The sequence below is a fragment of the Varroa jacobsoni genome, unplaced genomic scaffold (assembly GCF_002532875.2).
Source record: "Varroa jacobsoni isolate VJ856 unplaced genomic scaffold, vjacob_1.0 scaffold_287, whole genome shotgun sequence".
In the NCBI taxonomy this organism is placed as follows: Eukaryota; Metazoa; Arthropoda; class Arachnida; order Mesostigmata; family Varroidae; genus Varroa; species Varroa jacobsoni.
In genome coordinates, this window is record NW_019213189.1 from 15071 (window position 1) to 41032 (window position 25962).

At 40.6% G+C, this 25962-nt stretch overlaps 1 protein-coding gene across 4 annotated transcripts in view; it reads left to right on the forward strand.

Annotated features, from left to right (window-relative positions):
• The first annotated feature begins 2337 nt into the window (after window positions 1-2337).
• Window positions 2338-25962, forward strand: part of LUBEL (Linear Ubiquitin E3 ligase) — a 72653-nt gene continuing 49028 nt past the window's right edge. The window contains exons 1-17 of one of the 4 annotated variants that reach the window (XM_086967689.1): window positions 2338-3144; window positions 6293-6516; window positions 6852-6983; window positions 8614-8708; window positions 9506-9582; window positions 9845-10050; window positions 10830-11027; window positions 11995-12154; window positions 12585-12736; window positions 14521-15567; window positions 15934-16070; window positions 17837-17966; window positions 18418-18597; window positions 18971-19167; window positions 22963-23133; window positions 23392-23979; window positions 25801-25872. In XM_086967689.1, coding sequence (XP_086823815.1) covers window positions 2957-3144; window positions 6293-6516; window positions 6852-6983; window positions 8614-8708; window positions 9506-9582; window positions 9845-10050; window positions 10830-11027; window positions 11995-12154; window positions 12585-12736; window positions 14521-15567; window positions 15934-16070; window positions 17837-17966; window positions 18418-18597; window positions 18971-19167; window positions 22963-23133; window positions 23392-23979; window positions 25801-25872 — 3954 coding nt within the window. In that variant the 5' untranslated portion in view covers window positions 2338-2956. The remainder of the gene's footprint in view (window positions 3145-6292; window positions 6517-6851; window positions 6984-8613; window positions 8709-9505; window positions 9583-9844; window positions 10051-10829; window positions 11028-11994; window positions 12155-12584; window positions 12737-14520; window positions 15568-15933; window positions 16071-17836; window positions 17967-18417; window positions 18598-18970; window positions 19168-22962; window positions 23134-23391; window positions 23980-25800; window positions 25873-25962) is intronic. The other 3 variants (XR_015310404.1, XM_022830687.2, XM_022830690.2) reach the window with 3 other exon arrangements.

A 25962-nucleotide genomic window follows, 5' to 3' on the forward strand; every position in this document is an offset into this window, starting at 1 on the left:
ATTGATTTTTAACATGTGCCACATTTTCAATGTGTCTAAATCGTGCTCGTTAGTGGCATTCATCATTCTTCGTAGATTATTTCCCATACAAAATTATTCACTTATTTAAATTGATTAATTTACCTTCATTTCATTGCGGTTCATATAAAAGTTCATATAAAAATGCGGTTTACTCTTATTATGTATCATGACACATAACAATACGTAGAAAATCAACCGAGGTGATCGTGATGCGTGCCTTTTCTATGATATGTTTGTTGGTGACAGGCAAATTGCGTGAAACTAGTTTCTGTTCGAGCAATTGTCTGACAAGGTTGGAATGTTGATGACCCTGATCATTCGCGATAGTGTGAAAAATCTTGAAGTAGGAAACCTATTATCTTGAACAATCAAAGATGAACTTTAGAAACGAGGGCTACTTATGAGAACGATTGAAGTATCGACGCGTAATATTGATTAACAGATATTCTGGTTGAAGGGCATGAGTTGTGGAGAAATGGAGTTGTGGACTGTGGAGAAAACGTGCTATCAAATGTATTTCAAGAATAGACTATTTTTGTCTCATTGAAGATGTTATTATCTCAGCTTGTCCTAGTAGAGCACACTAGTGAAAACAGTTCCTTATGTAAAAATGGTGATGCCTTTTTAGGTGTATGTCAGTCCTGCCAAAAGTAGTTTTGCACGTCCTTTAATATTAAAATTCGATGTAAATATAAAAAAAGGAGATACGGAACGATTTAGTCTTAATGCTTGCTATACAATATAAATAACAGCAACAGTCACACTGTTTAAAATTAGTATCGCAGACATGTGTATCCGTTCAGTTGAGGCAAAAACATTTGATTTCGTCAATCAGACTTCACTAGCACTAAGAGTATAGCAGCGGCCATGCTATTGAATCATTTGTTATCACAAGGCTATGCCACAGGAAGAGAGCTGTTCAAGCTTGTTCTAAAAATATCTTATCCTAAGCGTGCCCTCATACAATATGCTGAGGAGAAACCCTGCCAGCTGTTTGTCTAGAGGAGGAAATAACGACCCATATGTTTTTCGATGCATTTTTCTTAATTGAATAAAGTGTTTGAGTTTTTAAAGAAGAGGGAAAGTTATAGTCGTCTTAAATCGGTAGTCAAAAAAGCATATAGCGTTCATGTACCGACGAAGTCATTATCCAAAGCTGGTCATTAGCAAACTTCTATTGTATATTAGCTCGTGTGTATATATAGAGCAAAAATAACCTATAAAACAAAAGGAAATAAGAATACAGTTGACCATTATGTGTGTCTTTCAAGGTAGAGCTTTTAGCAGACGAACATGACAGTAAATAGCTCTCTCGGTGACAACTGAGTTTCGCATAGAACAAGAATAATTAAGTAATAAAATAGGTAGTAGCTGCTGCTTGTTTTACGTTTTATGAAATAATAAAACGGAATAGAATCGAGGCGGTACTATATTTACCATAACAACAACTAGTAAGTAATATTAATACATGCATAGGTTTGTGATAATAGGTTTACCATATTTGGTTTCTCCCTTCAAAAAATCAACTTGACATGTGTGGTAGCTCGGCAAAAAAAATCTTCAGAAGAGGACTAATTCGATCCGCTATAGAGTTCAACCAGTTCAGGAAGCATAACACTCACTATCAATAAGGGATATGAAGGCCCCAACTTCGAGTCATCATTGCCTTAGAAGCTATACTTGATTACTTCATTTCAGCGCGTTGAGTTATAGATTATTAAGGCGCGTCTGACTCTCTTTTTTGCCCATAACACACATTAAAAGGGGCCGTTTTAGTCGTCTGCCTGTGCGGCTTAGTCACACAGTCAGACGAAACGGGACGCCATACTATTATTAGAGCGGATGACTCTGTTCTATATTACTGCTACCATCATATAACACTCGACAATCAATGCCAGTTGTCACTCGACTAACTCGACCAGCACCAGTTTATGGTGAATGGTGCCTTCGGTGCTTTTTCTTGTAGCGTCTTCGAATGCCATGCTCTGCTCATAGGTGTTTCATCCGCCTTAGGTCTGTTATTCTTTTTTTAAGAAGGCTTTATGAAACGCTGAACAGCGCGCACGCTGCATTGCAGCGAATGATGGTGGTGACACAGTAGCCTAATACTCGCTGCGCGTAACGGTAGCTGCCTGGTTACGTCTGCTTCAGGCCGGCCGGCCGGCTGGCCGGTCCTCATTTGCACAGACACCCTTTAGAGGCAGACAAGTGAGCGTGATAATGCTGTTGCTACAGCTGCTGTCGTGTTTCTGTAGTTGTGGTCCATGTTTTCAAGTTAGGCTAGCTCGCACTCTGCCCGTGTGTGCATAGCAGTCACGCTTATCGGCTGCAGCACTACCGGTAGTAGGCAAGAGGACTCAAGATCGGCTTAGCGGTGCGAGTCTGAGGAAGAAGCGTGGCGACACCGACCTCGAGACAGCCGCGGCAACGCCCGGTTTGCTGGACGTGGACTGCAAATCGGAAATTGCTATTAGGTTGCTTCCGGCCTGCTGCTGTAGCTGAGCGCCTATTGCTTAGGCCTACAATAATTGTCTTACCGCACTTTTACCTTCGTAAGATTAGCTTTGTGCGCGTGTTTGGTGAACGGTGGGGGGGCTGTCGTTTAACCACGAGTCGACGTCAGACGCACAAGAATATTGTGGTTGTTTCTGAGAGCAAATCGAGTCTCGTGATTATGACCCGAATGTGAGAAAAACGTCACTAACTTTTGTTGTATTGCAGCTTGTGTCGTAATAAGTATATTGGTTGCGCTCGGTTATGCCGTGAGGAAGGGTTTCCATAGCGTCGAGATATCCAGTGCAGTGGCTATTTGTTAGATATGCCCCAAAGGGGTCTTAAAGCTAATTTTTTTCAATAGAATATCATCTTAATTCTATTTGCTCCGGCCTAACAGACTAGCTGTGCTAAATTAAAAAATTCGACGCACATTCAAGCTATGCAGCGGTCAGGTACATCGACTCGCAGACCAACGGTTGCGCCTCCCGTGCCTCCCGCTGGTGTGAGCCCTGGGGGTGCGGCCCCTGAATACCAATGTGAATTGTGCAAGTCAACACGAGCAGCTATTCGTTGCGACCGCTGTGAAAACCAAGTGTTCTGTCTTCAATGCGACGATATTTTCCACCGGTAAGAACCATCCAGTGCATCCAATGAAGGGGTGAAGGATTAATCAACGTAGTCAAGGCAGTAGAGTAAAAATTTGATTATGTGCGATTAGGCCGCCTCTGAGACAGATCGTCCGAAATTTGTTATAGACTTGCATGAGCTCCTATTGGGTTGTATTCAAACCGTGCCTTAAGAGACTTGCCAAACCTATGTTGCATGAGTTCTTTTTTTTGGAAAAGGTTCAATATAGAGATGCCAAAATACAACTATTCCCTAAGCAAAAAATCTGCATATTAACATAAATGACATACATAGCAATAAACTGCGCTGACTAAACTCCTTGAAATGAACCGTGAAAGATACTGCGCTAGCAATATAACACAATAGGTAAACAATGGCTGACTCGTTGTTTCTATCCGTTTGCTGTACATTTGCGTAATGGTATCTATCAATATAATGGGATCTTCAGTAAATATTTGGAAAGATTCAGTTAGGTAGATATAACGGAAATGCAAAATACTTTGTTAACTAGGACGATCGGATTTAGTGGTACGAGAGACGTTTTAACGAGTCGTTAAAACATTTTACGTCTAGCACTGCCGTGGAGCACCACGTCAAACTGCTGGCTTCTAGCTAAAACGAACAATATATAGGGGCCCGATTTGGAAACAACAGCACGCCAGGCGTCTTTAAATTTATTAAGCAAACGTTCCGGATGCTTCCATATAAAACCTTGCTTAAACGTGCGCATGACTTAACGTGCCATCTAATATGTTTTCAGGCGATATTAATTGTCAATAATGTAATAGAAAGTCGAAAATATAAGAACTAGAAATGTCGGAAACAATTTTGGTAGAGATGTGGGAATTTTTCATTATGGCCATATAAGTTCTAAGCGATGCTGTATATACAGCTTTTCTGAGACAATATTTTCCGAGAAAAGCGTATTCAGGCAGCTCAGATCTGTTGTGACAGAGAACAGTGTTTATATGGAGAGCCATTTTAAAGTTTTCAAGCACAAAGTACCCAAAACGATCAACCCGATAAAAAGTTCTCTGGGGCGGAAAAACAGCTGTTCTTTTTTATGCACCATGCGTGCGTCTGCAAAGTAGCACCGCATCTATGATAAAATATGTATTCTATTAAAGGACCTGTTAAAAGTTCAGTATAGTATCGCTAATATCATCCTGGTTCCCAGGTTATCAACCTAGACAGAAGCTGGGAACCCTCAACCGAAAAACCCAAATTATGAACATGCATTGCCTTTTGTAGATTATACAGATAACAAACACTTATTCAGTAACCATATATATATATATAAGGCGAGATATTTTTTGGGTTAATATAACCTCTATAAAAAGTGTAGAGTTATTAACCACACTGTAGCAAACACCACTAACTTTGGCTGGAAAAAGGTTACAGTGCACTACCCAGAAACGACGCTCACTCAGATCCCTTACCACTAGGATGTTAATCTACCAATTACAGCAAGAAGCAGGGTAAGATAATCTTCATTAAGCCGAGAAATTATTTCGGTCTCCGTGTACAGAATATGCCATATGGAAAAAAACAGACCTTTTTGATAAATTAATGTCTATGCATTTTTTTTGAGAATACAGTGCGGATGATCGGTCACTATAGATGCGGAAATTTGTATCTTAAAAAGCTTTAGACATTCGGAATAGACTTCAATTGCCTTATAGATACCTTTAGCCAACAATAAATTTCATCTAATATCCATATAACCGTATTCTGGAGTGTGCGTACGCGCTGTAAGATGTTCAAAGAAGCCGAAATGCAATCCTTCTCTTTTTTCTCTTTTTCTTCCACTCTTTTTTCTTTATTCTTAATGAGTGGCAACGATCACAGGAATATAGATAGATACGCCATATTTGAAAAACGATACGTGTACGATATCATGTTTGATATTTTTCAATAAAAAAGGTAAGTGCTGTTATGAAGAGGTGATTAAAAACACATTATGAAGGTTGCCGTTCCAATTCATCCTCTTTTAGCGTTACACACTTTAAGTACTAACACCTAAAACTGATATTAGCCACCTAATTTTTATTTGTTTACCCGTGTTTATTTACTCGAATAAAGCTTGAATGATATTTGATTATGATAAGTATTTAGGGGCTTTTCTAAAAATTTCCATGTCTTATAAAGGCTTATCAGAATTTACCGAAACCTTTTTTTCTTTTATCTAGAGGACATAATGTATGTAAGGGTCTAAGGCAGCTGCATGAACTGATCCGTCGTAGAGACAATTCTACCCTGCCTCCAGTTAGTTAAGGAACTGCGAACGTACAGATCTTCCAGCGCATTTCTGCCCCTTAGCGCTGTCGATCTTCTCCCAGTGGACAGCTTGATTAATATAGAATAACAGATCAAGAATTCTTCATCTCAATTCAGTTGCGCTAATAGGATACTCGTGATAGGTTTCGTTAATAGGATCATAGTGACGAAATACGAACCAGGGCTAACGAGTGGTATTTATTATTTTTTTCCCCAAAAAATCTTTCTTATTACAAACGATGTGCGCTCTTTCATTTTTTTCCAAATTTACTCAAAATATTGTATAGTACATATCGGCCTAGGTCGCTGCAATCAACGAAATGCATAAGTTTGAATGAAGCCCCATTAACAGTTAAATGACTTCATGAAGGCAATCTTGAGGTATGTGTTCGGGAGCAAGTACCTGCACAAGGATCTACTTACGGAATTGAGTGGGTGCATATCGAAAACCTTTGAAATTATCTATTGATTATCCATTGAGCCGTCTAATTTGGAAAATCGTAATCCATCATGAGTTAATTTATGCCTCGTCTGTGTGTACATGCATTCTCGGCTATCATACGTATAAACTTTCCAATAAGCAGTGGTAGAGTGCAACGTGTATGAGATGAAACCAAGCTACAAATATGTACATAGCTGATCTATTTGTTCATTTTTCTAAACCCAGTTATACTCGAACGGTTTCCAAGGCATTTCTGCGACGGCGATTTAGTTTGAGCGCAAGGATCGAAGCTCGTAATCAAAACTGTGTGCAGCTTTCAACATACAAACAAGACAAGTCCAAGTTGTATTGAAGCACCAAGTTCTCTATAAGCAGTAATAGAAAATAATGTCAACTAATATTAATCCTATACTTCTAAATCACTTGCAGACACCCAAAACGGAAATCACATTTACGCAAGTCCGTGGAACAACATGACGCCTCCGTTCGGCCACCTCAATCGTCGTCCGCTACAGTTTCACAGATGTCTGGTCATACTGTTGTAGCCAGTACCCCGTTTTGGAAACAGCAGCCTCTGTCGCAGCCAAATGTTCCGCCAAGAAAAAAGAAACCATTTTCATTGCTGACCAACCTAATGCGGGGAAAGTCGGAAGGTAGACAGCGCACGCGTTCGTTTTATGTGTAGACTCGAATGGAACTATTGTGTTTCCGTGAACAAATCGAATTGTCTTCAATGAGAAATAAAATAACAGAAGAGAACGCGTACGGCGCGAACAATCTCTAATATACGAAGAATTAGTAATACTGTATCCTGAAGACCTATCGAATCGGTGTGTCATGCTAGACGAGCAACAATTCGCATGTCAAGTCCAGTGTAGATTCCAATTTGTAATAGGCATTCCATCGCTAAGACGAAAGCACTATTGAGTTGAACGTTTTTATTTTTTCATCATAACTAAAAGTTGTGCAATCTGCTAACTTATTCTAGTTGCGATACCCGAGGAGATCGAAAAACGCGGGACGATCTCTTCGAAACTGGGCAGCCTCAAGCGTTTCATCCAGAACCGACCGCTTCCATCTCCGCCCGGCGAGGCAACGCCCTCCAGCCCATCTTCCTTCCGTAAGTGACGCCTTTTGCCTAGGCACCAGACACTACTGTTACATGTATATCGGTTACCTAGCTGTTGTCATAGTCACATTTTGTCGGAGGTAATGATTACGGCGCAATGGAACTCAGTTGGCAACATCAATACATAAGAGATTTGTGATGCCCTCCAAATAAATGCCCGGGCTGCTTCAGACAGAGCAGCCAAGCAGTGTCGACCTGGGCTACGAACTTCAGCCCACGTTCGTCTTATGGTTCACGCCGATTCGGTCTCCCTGCGATGGGTATTCTATTTGTTTTAGTAATTCTGTATGGCAAGTTCCCATGGTATTGACGATAGAAAAGGGGAGAAGTGAATATTGTTATTACGACTTTTACCCTGCTATAGCGCGAGTGCAGGCGAAACGCGGCAGGGTTTTGAAAACTGCAGTTGAGTGAAGGAGTATAATCGTGCAGCAGTGAGGTGTCGAAATCCTGTGTTTTCCAGCAATAGTTACATTCGACGCGCGTCACAGATTCGTAGGGGGGATAATAGTTCAAAAGACTACCAACACCATCAATTTTATTTGTTTTTGTCGTGCAATTACGCCATTCTATTTAGCTTGTAGAGAGAAGCTTCACGTAAATGAACTTCGACATTATTATCTTTCAGGGGTTGATTGCTTTAGTCAGTCAATCAAACGCACCACTGTTAGAGGTCAAGATATACAAATATACAACGTATAGTTATTACAACTGTGGTTTTTTCTATCAGTTTAAAACGAAAAGGACAGAGGATTTCCAAAAACTATTCTAGCTTTTATACGTAATTAAAAAAAAAATGGCTGAATTAATCGTGACAGATCAAGGCTCATACGCTTTATGACGTCCCTGTCGACGGATCCATGAAAGTACACTTTTCTAATTGTTAATAGGATTTGAAATATATGAGGATCAGATAATGCCTCCAGTAGAAAGGCACTGTGATCGTTTTTATCAGTCGTTTGCAGGGAAGTTGTGAAGAACTCTGACGCTATGTCTACAGTGTTACGACGTTTTGCAAAGCAACGCATTTCGTATCGTTTCATACCTTTTACACTGTCAATAAATTAGTGAGACAAATGACCTCTCGCGCTTCTTGTAGCCTCCTAAGTTTTATTGTATTTTAATTAGCCAATGCATAATGCGTGTAGGATTTGAAGGCTGAAGGCACACCGGGCATCCATTGCCTCTTGAAATAATAACGACAAAAAACCTTCGGGAAGCGGATTATAGTTCTTGCAAATAACTGTAGGGATCTATGGTTCTACCCTTTGTTCATTTGCTAGATCTTCGTAGGCCTTCGGTTTACATTAAGCAATCAAAACATTTATTATCGATAGACGCATTGTACTCGTAGTAACAATATGAAGATCGTGAAAAAACATGACTATTGCATCAATGCTACAGAATAGTGTAATTTATTAATTTTTATCTAGATGATGAACTTCATCGTGTAGAGTACTTCAATGGGCATACTCTTTGGCATATAATACGAAGGCACGATGTGTCGTCCACAGCATTATTGTGAGCGTTGAATTATCGAGTACAACTGTTCATTGAAAAGTCGATAAACAATTTCACAGTTTATTAGGTTAATAAGATTGGTATTCGGGTTCTTCTTCAGGCAGCGGCGAAGAGCCAAAGAAAAATGCATTTGAATGTCTTCATAATCGGCAGGCCGGAAGTACTTCATCGCTCGCAAGAATCAATGCTAACAGGGTTAGTATAATGAACAAATAGTACTTGTTTAGGTCTGCTACACATTAAACAAAATAGTTCGTAGCCCGATAGAAAATAAATTGCCCGAAAAAACAGTGAGCTGTGATTATTTTCGAGGAAGGTTCATGAAAATGTACTTTTATTGTATGTACAAGAAGAAGAAAATGCATAAGAACGATGAGGGAAACTAAAAACCGTTTGTGTTAAAATGTTATATTGAGGAAAGGAGTTCTTACAAGTAAAGTGTGTAGAAAAAACGAAGGGTTTTGAGCAACCGCGCAGATCATTAAGCGAAATAATAATTTGGCTTCTATTTTTACTCAGTCCAGTCCTGGTCAAGCTTTGCTTAGAAGCTACTCCTTTGTGCACTGTGGAAGATTAAGCCGAAGGTCATCATTGTTGTATGACTTCCCGTGTTCCACGTAAGGCTCGAAGTTCAAATATACAAGATGTTTGAGAAGTGACGCCATCCAATAAAGCAGTACTTGGAGCAGACATTTTTGGTGCACTGAACCACCTTCTGCCGGAAAAGCACCACATCTCAACAACTTGCGAACTTCCAGAAATCTTTTATTTGTCTCAAAACATTAATTATTACCTAATGAGAAAATTTCCGTTCTGCTCATAATTATGATTCTGTAAAAAGCGGTGGAACTAAGGGCTATGGATTTCAACCAAAGGGTCAACACGAACCGACCGCCAAGTCTTCTACTTTACAATAGACAGATGAAGTTATTGGACTTAGGTTGAGTGTATGTATATATGTGTACCTTAATGGTTGCTTTATTGACACACAGGATTTGTCTGATTGGGAAGATAATGGTTTGTTGGCAAGCAATCTTCAAGTCAACAGGATGTATAATAACCCACAAACGTGAGTAAATTAATTAAATCTTGAAATCCTAACAATTGCAATCTTGTTCGATCTAATCACCCAAATAGACATCCTACACCTAAGGCAATATGTTAACCAAATTGATTTCAGATTATTACAAACCGCCCTTAGTTCCTACATAAAAAGTCAGGTCATTAACTGAGCCTTCACGATTTGATCATGTCGGTGTTACTACCGTAACGATTTTGAAGGAACTCTACGTCGACTGATCATGTTGCCTTATTATTTTGTTGGCCTACAGAGCATCAATGAACCGTCATCAGTCAATGATGGACTTGTCTCGTATGGCACCGCAGGCTTGCCAGGGCATTCCTTACGTAGGACCTTTCGGTCCGTTCGGAGTGTTCCCATACGGAGCTCCATATTCCTACATGCCGGGTGTGCCTTACGGAAGCATGTCATATCTCAGTGACCCCCGAATGATGCCACATCCTTGGGGGTACGCCGGTAGGTTTGACTGTATTTCATTGTAACCCACATACGTTAGGCTAATCTCTGCGTTGAGAATCGGCTCACATATCTGGAGAAATTTAAAGAAACAAATGTTTCATTGGCTTTATCTTTAATTTGTGTAAGAATCGACGGTAGGTACAAGTATAAAGGTTCTCAACCAGGACGAATGGAGCAATAGGGGCTGTTGATACAAAGATCTGAGAGAGAAGCCTTGTGCCGAAATTACCTAAACAGATTTGTTGCATGTGCCAAAGTAATTCAGAGCTATGGGCCTTCCCAGCAGTAACCAGGACAGAAGCTGGCAGTAGGTCTTCGAAAAAAGGCGCTTTTAAAATAGCATGGTAACAATCGATATGTCGCAGATCTGCTAAGAGGCAAACGGAATCATTTGTCAAACAGACTGTTTTGACTAAGGAAGTTTATTAGAAAATTGATGCGATCATCTCAGGCCAACCGTTCTTACGAAATGTAGATCAAATGTGGCGGCGCTATTTTCTCGTAACATTCGGGTGTCAAGATTATTACACAAAGGCCTACGAACAAAAAGGATCTATTCGTTCGAACTGCTAGAGAAATCAATTCAATAGGGTTCTTATAGCATTTGTCAAGGTGCGGCAGTATTTTCACTTCTGAAGTAGGAATCATGTACTCAATAGGTGTTTCTGTTACTAATAGAAACTAGTTGTGATAGTTTCCTCTATAGAGATAAAGCAATCAAAAAAGCATTGTATTATTATACACGGATTCAGACCGCAATTAATGGCTAACGATAGGTTCCAGCGGGTCATTTTCAAACGTTAATTCGTCGGCGGAAGGTGAAGGAAAGGACACCGATACGGAATCAAGCACGAAAATTGGTCTGGGCGGTATTATGGGAAACGGCATGGTTGATCCGCGCATGAGCTCTATGCGACGCTGCCAAAGCTTTGCGTCGAATCAATGGGGCGCCATGATGTACCCGCAAGCACCTAGTGAGTCCCGCTAAAGCTGATCCCCAAAGTATAGCTAATACGCGACGATTTCTCTCTATTATAGTATGAGATAGATGGTATCCCCTGATATCGAGTGAAGTACATGTACAATAATAATAATAGTAAATAGCGTTAAATCGTCCTACAAACTCAACTATGAAATGATTGACTGTAGTGGATTTTAAATCAATGACACGAGTCCAACGACTACCGATAGACACGACATATTCCAGAGCGTTTGAAAGTTTTCTGCATAAATGTTTTTCGTTACTGATGCAATTTCTATTACAAATCGGAGAGTTCAAATGCTATCTTTATATTCAGCTATAATTTAATAAATAATAATAACTGTATGATTGGCAGCGTAAAATGAATAGGTTTTGCCGCATGTTTTTTTTTTTGTACAGTTCGAGTGCATAGATGTAACTAAAAATGTGTGAATAAATAGAAAGTACATTTATTTAGATATTTACTAGGTACTTTGTATCTATCTGTGCAACAAGAATAAAAAGATAGGTAGAATTTGAACTACCTGATTAATGGACTTTCAGACGCTCTGGAATATGTCGTGTCTATCGGTAGTCGTTGGACTCGTGTCAACGATCTGAAATCCATCACAGTTTGTTGTGCCTTTAGTCATCTCGCAGTTGATTCAGACCACGTGTAAGATGATTTAACGCAAATTTATGAACGTTCCCTTCTCGTTTGAATACTAAACGAGTGCTAAGTATGTTTTTGATTTTGAATTTATTCGTCTGCTTATGATAATATCTAGTTCAGTGTGAAGGGGTTCGACACCCTAATATCTCATTTTCTAAACAGAGATTCAACAGACTTGTTTGAGCTCTGCTTTTCTGTTACGTTAGTATTAGGTGGTTATGAATAGTCACGGAACGCGAAATAGAGTTATATATGTTTATGTGTAACATATATAATAAAATTTTAATTACATTTCGTCTTGTCTTAGGGGCTGCGCCCTTCGAACATCCGATGGGTATGGTACCGTTCGGGGGCTACCCTGGAGGCAACCAATGGGGGTCTGGGCGAAACTTACAGTCTGTCGACACCATGCCACCAATAAATCCAAACGCCCAGCTCAGCAACATGGATGCCAACAGGGCAATTTGGTTAGTTTACAATTAGCTAGTTCTCGACAATATACATACGAATACATTAGCATGATCCAATGAATGAACCTAGTTTATAAGGTATACTCTACATAGCTATTGGGTTTCTAAATGCAAAGTTGCTTGTCCATCTTGAACGACGTCTCGCTAAATCTTTCCCTATTCGGGGCGACTATAAGAGCGACTGCTTACCCTCGACAGATCTTACTCGGCTTACCGCTTTTTTAGGTATCATACGCACTAATGGCGAAATAAAGAGCGAACTAAATGCACTGCTGCTTGAACTGACCAGCTAGGTTGTTAAGATATCTGTCTCTGGGCTGAAAAAAACCAGAGAACGTTGCTTCAAGTTTTGCTAGAGATACACACTATATAAGGTACGTAACTAGAAAAGTTAAATGGACTAAAGACTAAATTGACTTTTTGACAGGTACTATCATAATCGTAATAGACAGCGTCCAATGGGAGCTGACACAGAAACGTCAGATTCTGACATCGACTTCATCCCGAGGTCATCACGTTTGCGTTCTGATAGCCGCCAGGTGTCGCGTCAGCCTTCACAGGGAGACATTCCCAGACAAAGTAAGTTAATCCGGCCAGCTTTTCCTAAACGCTTAATCTCGTCGTGGTATTATATCTTGTCACATTTTCAGGGCCAGCCAATATATGTCGCCATATATCTGCGGCACGTATGGTTATGTAAGGGGACCATCAACATAAAACTCGAATACATTAATACAAATTAGCAGTGGTTACTCACTTTCTCAAGCCGGCGGCCATTTTAGCACCTACTTAGCTACTCTCTCGTGTATATGAGCATGTAAGCTTGTGCTTATCGCAATGGAGGAAGACAAATGGTCTATGTGTCTAGCTAAATTTATTTCGACAAAACAATGTTGCTCTTTTGCCGAACTCGAATGGCATTTGAGTTTTGCAAGGAAGGGGAATTATGGGAGAAATAAGTGGAATTAATGTGGCATAACGTGACAGAACAAATTATCTAGTTTAGCGCAGCTATACGTACATTACAATGATTAGGTTATCCTAGATAAATACCTGGTAAACGATTTTACCGGTTGGTCTTCCCAATCGCAGTAAATAGTTAAAAAAGTCTAAATCTGCCGTTTATAACTAAAAATTTAAAATTGAGGTTTAGTTTTATCTAGTTGGAGAGATCGCCTACCAGGTTTTGTCTCTTTTTGATCTTTCAAATTTAACGTGTTGTTATAATATACAGAGCGATGGCTTATCAATTTAGTGTATGGAGCCCACGATTCTAAATTTTTTAAATATGCGCGTCCAATGGTTTTACCGACGTTAGGCGGAATCGCTTTCAATCTATGTACGCATTTTATTAAATTCGCAAAGCTAGGCTAAGGACGGCTTTTTCTACAAGCTGGGTTATCATTGGTCCCATTGGCCTAGGTCCGGGTATGAATCAGTGTATTGGTTTTCTTCTGATATGTCTGCATTATGATGTCGCTTGAAAGATTAAATTAAACCAGACTAAAAAAGATTATAAAAATTAAATCACTAAGAACAATAGTGATTTATAGAAACGTTCTTCTTCGTTACTTGATTTTCGGCTGACGTTTTCGAGCAGAAACATTCATGGTAAATATAAACACACCTGTCATGTTCGTCGAGTCCGAGCAGCTAGGCATGAAAAACTTCAAAAACAGTTTGTTAATCTCGCCGCTTAACTATCCCTGAATCATTCGGCTCACAACTAATATCAGTGACATGCGCAGGTAAATAGTATATTTAAACAGGCGAGTTTTCCAGGAGCGAGCTTTCTATTCTGTGGCGCAGACTGCGCCCCAGTTGCACCGTAGGTAACCGGGATAGTTTTTTTTGTCAGTGAGCTTTCAGGCGTTTTTCGTACAGAGTTTTCTCGTCAAGTTAACCCTACACACCAAAAATTTCATAATTTTTAATATGTAGATAAACTTTCTCGCTATTTTTGACGCTATTATATATATGTGAAGACAAACTTGACCTGGTTAGTGGGAGGGCACTAGTATTACAAACAGCAAATAATATCATTATAATTATTATTTTCTAAGCCGCAGCGTGCTATAAACATTAATTTTTATCTCATTCCCCCCCCCCCCCCCCCTGGAGTTATAATCGGTGTAACCTCGAATAGCTTCATTCTTAAATCCTTGAGTAATTTGAGGGCGTTTTTGGCTCAACGGCCTAAGGAGTGCTTTAGCGTAAAAGGTATATGCAGGCACAGTCCTGAATTAAATGTGCGTACGTGTGCCGTTCGTGAATTTCACTTTTTTGTTACATAATAATAATGTACCTGTTATTGAGACGTCTCCACTTTTATGATGAGAAATCCAACAATCGTTCTGTACCAGGTCCCCACAGCGCTCATTTCAGCTGTAGCAACTCTGCCTTACATTCAGATGGACGACGTGGTCAGCGTACAGGTGACTCCAAGGATTCCAGACAGAGTTCACCACGGCCCTCCTCTACTCGGGCATCGTCCCTGGGTGCGTCAGATCCCAACATTAAAGACTATAGCGATGTAGACTTTGACGAGGAACGTCATAGCAATCAAGGATATCGTGACAACGGCCGCCAAGGTAGTAGGACTCCTCAAAGATCCGGTCGTAACTCACCGTCACCCGAACTCACTATGGAGGAGTACATTGATCCGAGCAGTGTTCGACAGCAGCAACCACCAACTCGAGAATCCAGGTCCAGAGAAAAGGACAGAAAAAGCTCTGTCGGGCCAAGGCGGCCTTCGTACGAACGAGCGACAAAAGATAACTTCGAGCAGGTGCCAGGGAACCGGTTATATAGTTCACAGCCCATGTCGTCGCCAAGACAGCGTCCACTTGAATTGTCACCAAAGCCTGAGCCGGTGGTTAAGATACCTGAGCACACAGCATGGGGTGCGTCTGTCGCGCCTCGGTTACCCGAGAAGAAGCTAAGCGGGAAATTAGCGACTGATGGCCAAAGTCATGAGGGTGGTACTGGTAGCATCAAAGCGTCGTCACGTGACATTGAGGGCACTGAAACTGCGACAAGGTCGACTGTGAGCGGAAGCGCGGAGGAAACAGTTTCAGCAGAAAGTCAATCGTCTCGAACAGTGTTTTCGACAGAGAGAAATCTCGACGAAGAAAGTTGTATATCCACGTCGGGTCCGTCTAGTCATTCGGGCTCAGGGTTAGCCACAAACAATGACCCAGAACCGGCCCGAATCCGTTGGAGTCCTTCCAAGCAGTGGATATGTATACATTGCACATTTATTAACGTTCCTGGCGTTAAGATCTGCGCCGTATGTTGCAAGACCTCCTTCAGAGACCCATCACCAGAACAGGCTAAACAACAAGGCAACTCAAACAATGGCCACCAAGAGAACGTTCGAGAACAGGCCAAGGCCGAACAGACAACCAAAGGTAAAGAACCACATGACCATATATAGCTATGGAATACGTAAGCATATAAGCGCAAATCACCTATCTGTGCAACTATAATCTTGTACATTGTAAAAAAGACCTTGTAAGCCAGTTACTCCTAAGGAAATGATACATTATATTATTATGTATTATTTTTGAAACTGAGATAATAATATACAAGGCAATGGGCTACCCTCAATGGTCAGACAAGACACTATTATTGAACCGGGAAGCATAAGACGTAATGTATAGCAAAAACTCATCAATTATTATAAAATATTGCGGCGTACCGCCACTATAAGAAACTTTCGAAAACGGCAAGAGTGAATTACCCAGACAAGGATTCATGTGATGTAAATACTTCAGCCATCGCTGATAAGCCTCCATCGAAACCTGTTGAACCAGCCGAATTAACGGAGCAGGCCGATCCCAGGACGAGTATAAGTAAGGACGTCGATGGTTTCGACTACGAATTTGTTAAGCAGCAGCGCGAAGTGGAACAGGTACTACAAATGGCTACGATTATATTAAGAAATTGGCTCTTACCTATTTCTTTTGAACCAAATGGGTGTAGGCTGAAGTCGTTGACCGATATAAATTTGTTGATATAAATTTAGCTAGAGCTGTGTCCAAAGGGTGAACGGATTTTCGCAACGTCGTCACGTGGTCGTTGCAACGACTGAATCTTGTAATTTCTACATGCTGACTTTGTGACAAGAACATAAAGCACAAATATCCCAGCCGCTGTACTCTCCTTGGGACATATATAGTATATCAGCGTTAGTAAGAAGCTCGATTGTTGTCTCTATTCAGATTAACTAGGCAAAGTAAACTGATTATTTACGTGATAGATTTCCGAATTTTAGAAAGGCTTAAAACCCCGAAATTAGAATGGACTGGAGACAACACCGGCACCTCTGAACAGCATTACTTCGATATAAATCATATACCTTTGTGTGAAACAGTTATCCAGCTCTGACATATGCCTTCATAGAAGCGGTACGGGAGTAAATAATGTCATTCATGAGAACCGCCTCGTCGTGTTTTTCGTCCAGTCTGTCATTTGTAACATACGGCTACCGACAAAAAACGAGATTACAAAGGTCGTCACAGCTCAACGAGGGGCAGCAGCTTTATTACATGTGATAAGTTCTTTATGTTGATAACAGTGTACCGTTCTGTTACTCTCGAAACGTTTGCGTCAGGTCATAACTCTTCCCATCCAATATGTCCTAATCTTATGGACTCATGGCCGAAAGCCTAAACAACCATCCCAATCGGATGGCTGAAGGCAACAATTTATGTCGTCTCTCTCTTAGCCTTAGGTGTGCTTTCGATTTCCAGAGTAAATAAGCTATTGTCAATTCGAACTCAGCTTTTTCTGCTTTATCTAGCTAAACGAAAAGATTAGCTCTGTGGAGATTGTTAAGAGTTTCATGTTTAATTGAGTCTGACGTAGGGGTTCAAAAATAAAAGCACGTTTTTTTCTCTAATGTTTGAAACACGTCTGTTGAAATCTGTACTGTATATTTAGGACTAATTATCATGCACCGGTGATTCTATTCCGTACTTCCAAAATGGTGATACGGTAGTGCTGTGTCCGTACGACCCTCAAGCCTGAGTTGGTTCGAGTTCCGTCGAGTTGGTGTCCATTTGTCGTACGCCATAAAGCACCGAAAGCGACGCCGACACGAGGACGAATAGGATTCGTTCGTCGGGAGTCGGGAACCTCCGACCTGTCGCTGCCCAGGAGAGGGTGGGCGTCGTAGAAGCCAAGATCGAAGCAGCAGCTGACGAAAGACAGAGGAGGCTAAACACGTTGAAGTGCCGTTTAGCAATATTGGTTATGCGCAGATGAGCGCGGAAATGTCCTTTACAAAGCAGGAAAAAGTAACTAGTCGAAAGTACGACATATCACTAGTTCGTATTGTCTGAGTAATTAAATAAGGTGTGACTACACAAAGCAAAGGCTACTTGAGTGATATGCATATAATATTGATTTCAGTAACGCATCAGAATACGTTCACAGTAAGAAGATTAGCTTACGCTTGAAGCGACGGCGACAACCATAAGCTTCTGCCACAGTGAAGATAGGCCACAGGAAACATCATCTCTAATCGAAGAGAAATTCGAGCATTATTTCGAAAAGCTATAGCGGTTGGATGGCAGTTTGTTTGTTCGAGAGTGTCGACGAATTGGTTCGAAATCTACCTTATATTGCGGTCAATTAAGTTCTAAATGACAAAGTGTGCGCTACTGTTACTTACAGGAATTGCGGCGACGACTGGATAACGAGAGACGCATCGCAGCTGAAAACGCCAAACTTGAAAGAGAATCTAATGCGAAAGAAAACTCGAAAGCTTCTAGCGGCTCGAACGGACGAGATGCACCCAGACAAGGTACTTAACTAATTAAACTTGCGCAAAATTACGTTTTTTGTATGTAACTACGTAGTTATGCATCAGATTCTCGTGCCTCAATGCTCCGCACAAACAGCTTCTTATACATCATGCGAAAACGGAAAAACTAGACGTTTATAAATACCTCGTCTGATAACTACCAGCGTATACAATTGCCTCTCTTCGATCAAAAGAAACTCAAAATCTAAACGAACGCAACAAACAGGATGGTATTTGATAATCCTACGAGAAAGAGGCTAGAAAAAAAAATCGAAGCTTGATACTTAATTCATTGAACAAACGTAAAATACGCATCTGTTACACCAGTGAAAACAGAAGCAACAGTCTTTATGCTGCAATGGTGAATACTCCTAGACTACGGTTACTTGTGACAAGCACTAGACCGCGAGCAAACGAGAACTCAGTTACTTAATTTGGTTCATTTATCTAGAATCAAAAGAAGGTACAACGCCGTATGACGCGTACGAAGTGGTAGAATTTACCTCTGAAGCAGAATCTGAAACTGAATCTGGAAGGAGCGTGGAAAATGAAAAATATCCCAAACCTCGAAGCCTTGTATCGCGGTTCGAAGACAAAATCAAGATGAATAAGGAAGGCTCATTTACTACTGGTATGCTGCCTAAATAACAGGGAGCAGGTTTGCCGATGTACTTGATATCTCATAGATACATGTCGCTATTTTTACGTTTTTTGAGCATGTTTTTTTCATCTTTCCATATCTGCTTAAAATAGGGAACCGAGAAGGTGTCGGACAATTTGTAATGTATCAGAAAATCGTACTTAGCGATAACGGTCAATAGTGCAAGTTATATCCAGTCGATATCGCTTAGCTACCCCAATACGAATTTAGTAAGAGGCTGTCCTGTTCACCCCGCAGGTATGACGAAGCTACAGAATGCATGTGTAGCAGAACAGGTATGGGGATATTAATTTTCATTCTAAAACAATTTTTCTGATCGTCCTTTTTGCTCTTATCCCATTAGTGGGACCGTATCGGCGTATGATGGTTAACCAAAACGGCACACCAAAGACGATTACTTCAATTAATCAGGCAAGGTCTCGCTTTGAAACTTCGTTAGGACAAACATCTGAATGTGGCTCTAATTCTAGGCCACGAAAAAGCTCTCTTAAAGGCTCCGATCTAACACCTTCATCATCCAGGTCGTCACTTTCATCCGAGGTAAGTTCCGTCGTGCAATCAAGGAAATATCCACGTACTGTGAAATGGGCAATGTGACAGGAAACTAAGATAAATAAAGATTGCGGTAAATACGTATATATGGGCAGGTACATGCTATAGTAGGACCCAGGTTTACTCAGCCGGACTTATATGGGACGCGTGTGAATGTCAATGCGTATTACAAACAGTGTACTTCTTGTGGTTTACTAGAAATTAACGGCTGACATATACAGGATGATCGAAGAGTCATGCAAATACTAACAGCAAAGCTATACACAGACATATAAACTACTCGAAGAGAAACGCTGTTTTTTTTGCCTCCGGCGGCGTTTAGAAGGCAATAAGGCGTTATATATGTAGATGCTATGAAGAAAACTCGAGTAGTAGACGATGTGATTTCGGATGATATTTTCATGTTCTGTCTGTGAGCAGACGAACAATTGATGGATTCTGATGAGAGAGAACGTGTGGATTTTTGGAACACCCTATATGTAACTTTGCAACTACATAGGCCGATGTAGATTCCAAACGCGTTCGAGGATTCGTAATATCTTCTACAGCGGTATGCAATGAATATATTGGTCATTGTAATGCGACCTAACTGATGCTAGCAGGATGTAGCGGGAAAGAGGTTTGCAGCTTTTTTTAAAATGGATAATTGATGAAGCAAGGAGATGCCATCCGCTCATTACTAGCGGAGCCCTCCAATCAACTTTTTTTTGTTAGGTCGGAGCCTTCCCGTCTGATCGCCTGATGGTCGCTTGACCGTGTTCTCTAATTCGTTCAAAGCTAGTATTCGCTGCCAGCCTATGACTATACGTAACATCGAACCTCTCGACTATTTTTGACCGACGCTCGCCGTTAGGACTGCCCAAATATACGTCCGCTCGTACTTGCGTATATCATTGCGTTCTCTAATATGCTTGACTATTTTGTAATAAATATCATTTAGTTCACATTGATTCCGTACGAGAAACGGGGACAGGAGAAATATTGATTGGGGAATTCTCAGGTTGAGAAAGTGCTACTTCAAGTTGGTCTAGTGATTTTCCTTTCTCTGTTCTTTATTTATCCTGTTGAAAAATCTAACTATCACACATTGAGTCTGTCAGACGCGGCCGGGTGCGCTCTACACGTTCGCCTGCAAACGCTAAACGAACATTGATATTCGGTGGGGTTGACCTGGACTGGTGGTGTGCGGGTAACATGTTCCTAATCGGTTAGCAAACAAACCCCTCCAATCGAACCTCTTCGATTCAACTCACAGAAACAGTCCTACAAAATTTTTTGCTTCATTTTGGAGCCTTAATGGGTAGCTGTGATCGAAGATATTACGTTTTTATATACCTGCGACCTTGTGATTTGAAGACGAGCACGAGCAGGCTGGCCTTGCAAATCTGTCAACTGGTCACATAAAAATATTATGAAACACAAGGACGCGTTAACAAAGTTATAAAAACGAGATAACCAAAACGTTTTGTAATATAAATAGAAAATTCATAGGCGATTACGTTACTGCTTGGCTACAAGTGACAGTAGGGCAAATGTAAAAACTAAAAAAAAAAATCAAGCCCAAAAAGAAAAGGTCGTTCAGTTTGTAATATTAGTAGTTTGCTACGTTAAGTGTTTTGTATTAGATCATTGAAAATTGTTTGTGTTGAGGTATTATTACAGAATGAGCAAACGTCGGTATCAGTGTACTCTGACGGTAGCAATAATACAATTTTAGCACGCTATCGTTTAGAGAGTCTTATCTTACGGCAAATCTCATACGAAACAATATATATGCATATCTCTATATATCTCTCTATATATATATATATATATATATATATATATATATATGTATATATATACACATGAATGAAATAAACGCGGACACGTTACTCGAACGAAATAGCGTGAGTCTTATGTGTATATTTACAAAATCATATTTTTTTTGCTAAATTTTTTAATTTTAAGGAAATTATTAAATCGAAAGCTTAGATAGAGAAACGAAATTACTTTTTTAATTTTTTGCGATCGGTTCGTAGTTTTGCCGCTGTACCAACTAGCCAAATAATCGAATCTTAAGTGAAGTAAAAGTTTACCGATAATTTTTAACTGCAAACTGTATATATATATATATATATCTCGCGGTAAATCATATTCAAAAAGAACGGTGCCCTAGCCATTCTCTATTTTTATGCCCCTAATTTGCTATGTGAGCACGTTTTGGTAGCGTATAGAACTCGTATCTTCATGAAGTGTGGTGCACGTACCGACTAGGGTGACCCCTCAATCAGGATAACCTAGTCCTCCTGGGAAAAGATCCAGCACATATCGCCATTCTGGAAATGGTAGGTTAGTCCTCTTTTGAATGTTCGAGCTTTATGAACCGTGCGTGACCTAACTACTTTAGTAGATGGGATATAACTGGATGAAAGGCAGCCTCTGAGAGCATTCAAAGACACTGAACGCCTACAGTTATTTAGGCAGAATATTAACCTATTTATTATACGCTCGTCAAATAATTTATATTGCTTGCTCACATAGAAACTCAATCCGCTATACAAGGTATATATATGCATATAGTCTGACTTGACAAATGCCTGTAAAAGCTTTCAAACAAGCATCACATATATGGATCCATATTAATTATAGTAAGGATAATGAATTATCTATGCGGGGCGGTTATATTGTTTGCTACCAGATCTAATATTTGTCGCTCTCTACGGAAACTTCCAAAAGAAAACATTCATAGCTAATAGTACTAAGTAAGTAGAACTGAACATGTCAAGTCGGCGTATAAGAATCATGAATAAGTAAAAGCAGTGTACGATAAATTGCCCGTAATCAAGTTCTACTACCTAGCATTATAATTAGCTTCCTTTTACCTTGTGTAATAACGTAGGTAGAAGCGTGTCAGTTACGCACTGCCGAAATCCCATGCACGTTTCCACAGTTCTAAAGTATATATATAAGGTATTATATTGCTAATAGGCTACACTGAACCATATCGCTTACATGAACCGATAAGGAATAGAACCGGCAAAGGTCACTGCTATACCGGCCACGTCCCTTGTTGCAAATCGAAGGGGCTTCTTCACACACTCGATGGATCTGCATATCACAACCATACACAGAAACAGTGTCACAGCGTTAAAGTCGCTTGTAAAAATTTCAATCCCGAAGATCCCATCAAATCCAAATGTCAATCCCGGAGACCTGATAATGGAGGGCATCCGATCTGAAGCTCAAAATAGGCCGTACAGTTTTCCTACATGCGATCGGCAGATTCGCGATCTCGAAGCCCTTCGTGACTTATCCGCCTCAAAATGGAGAGTCATAGAAAACGAAAGCTAATCTTGTTCGACCCTTTCCTCACCTTTATCTAAACTGTCAGCTAGCGGTTTTTCTGTTGTTTTCCAGTGAGGTAATTTCAAATAAATATTGGATGAATGTTGAAAATATTAAATAACTCGGAACTATAAGAAATCCTTCCATTAGTAAGGCAGCGTCTCTCGAGTCGACCGAGGCAATTAAAAAGGTTTGTCCGAAATTTCAATTCTCGTATATTCCTTTAAGAGTTACGCTAAAAATGGAACGGATAGAATAGGCCTATTAAGTCAACTTCGAGAGTCCAATGAAAATAAAAAGAGCCATCTCAACGAAGTAACAATTGTCGTTCGGCGGTTCGAATTGTCTGTACACTTCTTGTCAGCAGATCAAACTTAGCTATGTCTGTCATTTGTATAGATGACGAGTAACCAAGACACCCCACTCAGGTGATCAATGTTCTGTTGTCCATTACAGGAAGGGCTTCAAAAGCCAGAAGCAAGACCCTGTTCTACGCCGGACGACACTGCAGAGTATCAAGAGGGTCACGGAAACATAGAGGAAGCCGAGGACGGCAAACTCAGCGATAGTACACTCGGAGCTCGAAGGAAGATAATGGCCCGAGTTGAGGCAAAAGAGAGACACGAAGTAAGTGTCGTTAATACAAAAAGCAAAAGAGTGAAATGCTTGAATGTCGTATGCTTACCGAATGCTGCAGACATTGTATCAGCAAGAACTATCTACATACGGTTGAGTAACTCTACAGTTTTTAGGATATATTTTTATTATTCTTTTTCAAAGCTTATTTCACTTCGCCAACAATACGCTAATACATAATTAGAAAAATTATACTCTTACTCCGTTTTTCAATTTTGCAACTATAATGAAATGCAACAAAAAATTCAGAGATCTGCTGAAGAAAGTGACGAAGCTGAAGAAGACGCACAGGAAAAGAAGTTATCGAGTGACTCAGAGGAAGGTTCGGAGAATTCTCAGAAGAGTCAAATCTCGATACCGCGCACAGTCCCTAAAGGGGACAGTCGACAGACAGCAACAGTGTCTGCCATTAGGGATGGCGTCCAGCAAACTGTCACTAAGGGGTCTCGCGCTGTCGCCGATTTCGACAGAAGACAGATCAGGCCAAGTAAGGTCGCACCAACGACAACAGCTGCAGAAAAGCCAGATTATGTCGCTGCCAAAAAAACGATGGTAACCGCTGTAACAGGCAGTAAGGAAACAGACTGGATCAAAAGAGCGAAGCATGATGACCACGTCTTGACACCGTCTCCTAACCACAAAAAGCTCTCGCAGATGGCTAAAGATAACGACACGCGACAGTTCGATAATATTGGTGATGAAGAGGATCAAAGTACTTCGATGCCCACAGCGTTCAACCTGAAGATTCGGTCGTTTCGCAGTGTCGCTGATTTAATTGAAGAACAGAGACGTGACCTAGAGAAAGAGAACGCGCTTCAGCTAATGAAAGCTATAAAGGTAAAACTTAGGTATGGATTTTCAGAAGTGGTGGAAAACCAACGTTTAGTATATGTGAAAGTTGTAATTAAGACCCTACAATGCGTTAGGAAGCTCCATCTCATCCGAGATCGTGTGCATTGACAGATGTTGACGTCTATTTTCATTAATTTGATGTTAACGTTCGCATAAATTGATAGAACATTATTAAATTGTATCAACAAATTCTAAGCAATTGGTGCAGATTTGTATTACGTGTAGAGATTTTTTTAGCATTTCAGTGTTTTTAGCACCAACGCTTCAACGATAGAGTGTAATTCTATTTGATACTACGTATAGGGCGCCTTGCCAAAGCCACAGTTTTTTTTTTCTGCGCGGGCCGGTATTACAAACAGCGGAGGATTTGTAGAATCACTTAGGAGAATTGTAGGTTTAATGACTTCATCGACTTGGGAGAGATTGTTTGTTGAGGGCACAAATCGTATGAACGAAATTCCGATGAATTAAAGACGATGTTTTGTAATAGGGAACTAGATTTTGTACGTGGCCTTAACGGATAGCGTAGTGGCCCGTCGGTTAAGCGCTCGTCTAAGGGAAGTACCCATGCATCTAGTATCATGGCAGCGTCTTTCAACGGGCCCGTAGTCGAGCATATTTTTTGAGACGCGAACCAGAAAAAATGGTTGAACTTTCATGCTTCGAACGGCAATGCTACCTACCTTAACACTAGTTAACCTTGCTTATAACCAATATCGTTTTTAAACTGATTTCATCGATTAAAATCATACTATTGAGATACATAAGGTTGCGCTCGACATTTCGTAGACACGTATGAACAGCCGGCGTATGTATAGCTTATTCATGAGCACTGACATAGTGACACGCTGAGGTAGCTATCGGAGAACAAACAAAACACCTTCGAGTTTAACTAATATACATCTACCGCTACTCAAGAAGGCTGATATAGGGTTAAATAATTATTATAACATCATATATAATTGCTCCCTTTGACATGCCTGATGCGGTTATTCTTAATTTAGCGATCTAAGGGGCTGATTCTCAATCTGTCTCCTTTCTGTTAGGCCTTCCCGGCCAATCTGTTCATGCGGCATTAAACAATGGCACAGTTATTTAGCTTCAAATGGTTCAACCTGCCTTAATAGTAACATTATGCTAAAGACAAGAGGTTTTTGCATAGAAATTGCCAGAAGATGCCAGAGCAGGCGATGATAGGTCGCAGAACAGTACCTCCTGCTTTGCCTTCTCTTCCTTTCGCCCTAGCCACCTCTAAGCAGCCTTAGCCATCAGCCCCCTACCAATGACCTTTCTGGTCCATTCCGTTCCTGCGAGGATAGAAAGGGGAAGAGACTGCTAAAACTATAGCTTAGGTTTATAAAGCGTCTGAGCTTTAGTAGGGTAAAGCGAAGGCAGAATTCTATAGAATGGAACAGCCTGAAGGAGCGGTAGGGGCAACAAGTTTCCCTCAGAGAATAATAACCTAGAAACGGTGGTAATAGAAACAAAATCAGCAATGGCGCCACCACGTAGTCTTAGAATGCCAGAAAATTCAGGTTCTCCTCAAACCTCACCGCAGTCACTATGAGACGCCTCGTTGTTCGTCAGTTCTTCTTATAGATGCCTCATACTCTTCTGTAGCCGATCCTGTTTTCCTATCTTTGTACTCAAGTAACGTTTTTTTTTCTCCATTTTTTCTCTTTACTTGTTTTGGTCGCGATCACTGTCGATGCCGATGATGCTGGTGTCCCCCTCGATCTTGCCATGGGGCCGGTGGCGACGGACTGTCATCGTTGCAACCCATTCTTTTCTTCACATTAAATATAGGAAGGCGAGGCGGTTGGATTCTCTGCTGAGGATATACAGATCGCCAAATCACTGTGCGCGGACGCCAATCCGGTAAGATCACGCTTGCGATCGTGTCCGTGGCTATAACCTCTGTACGTAATGAAGTTCTTTGCCATTTGCAAATGTGCAGTAGAAGGCATC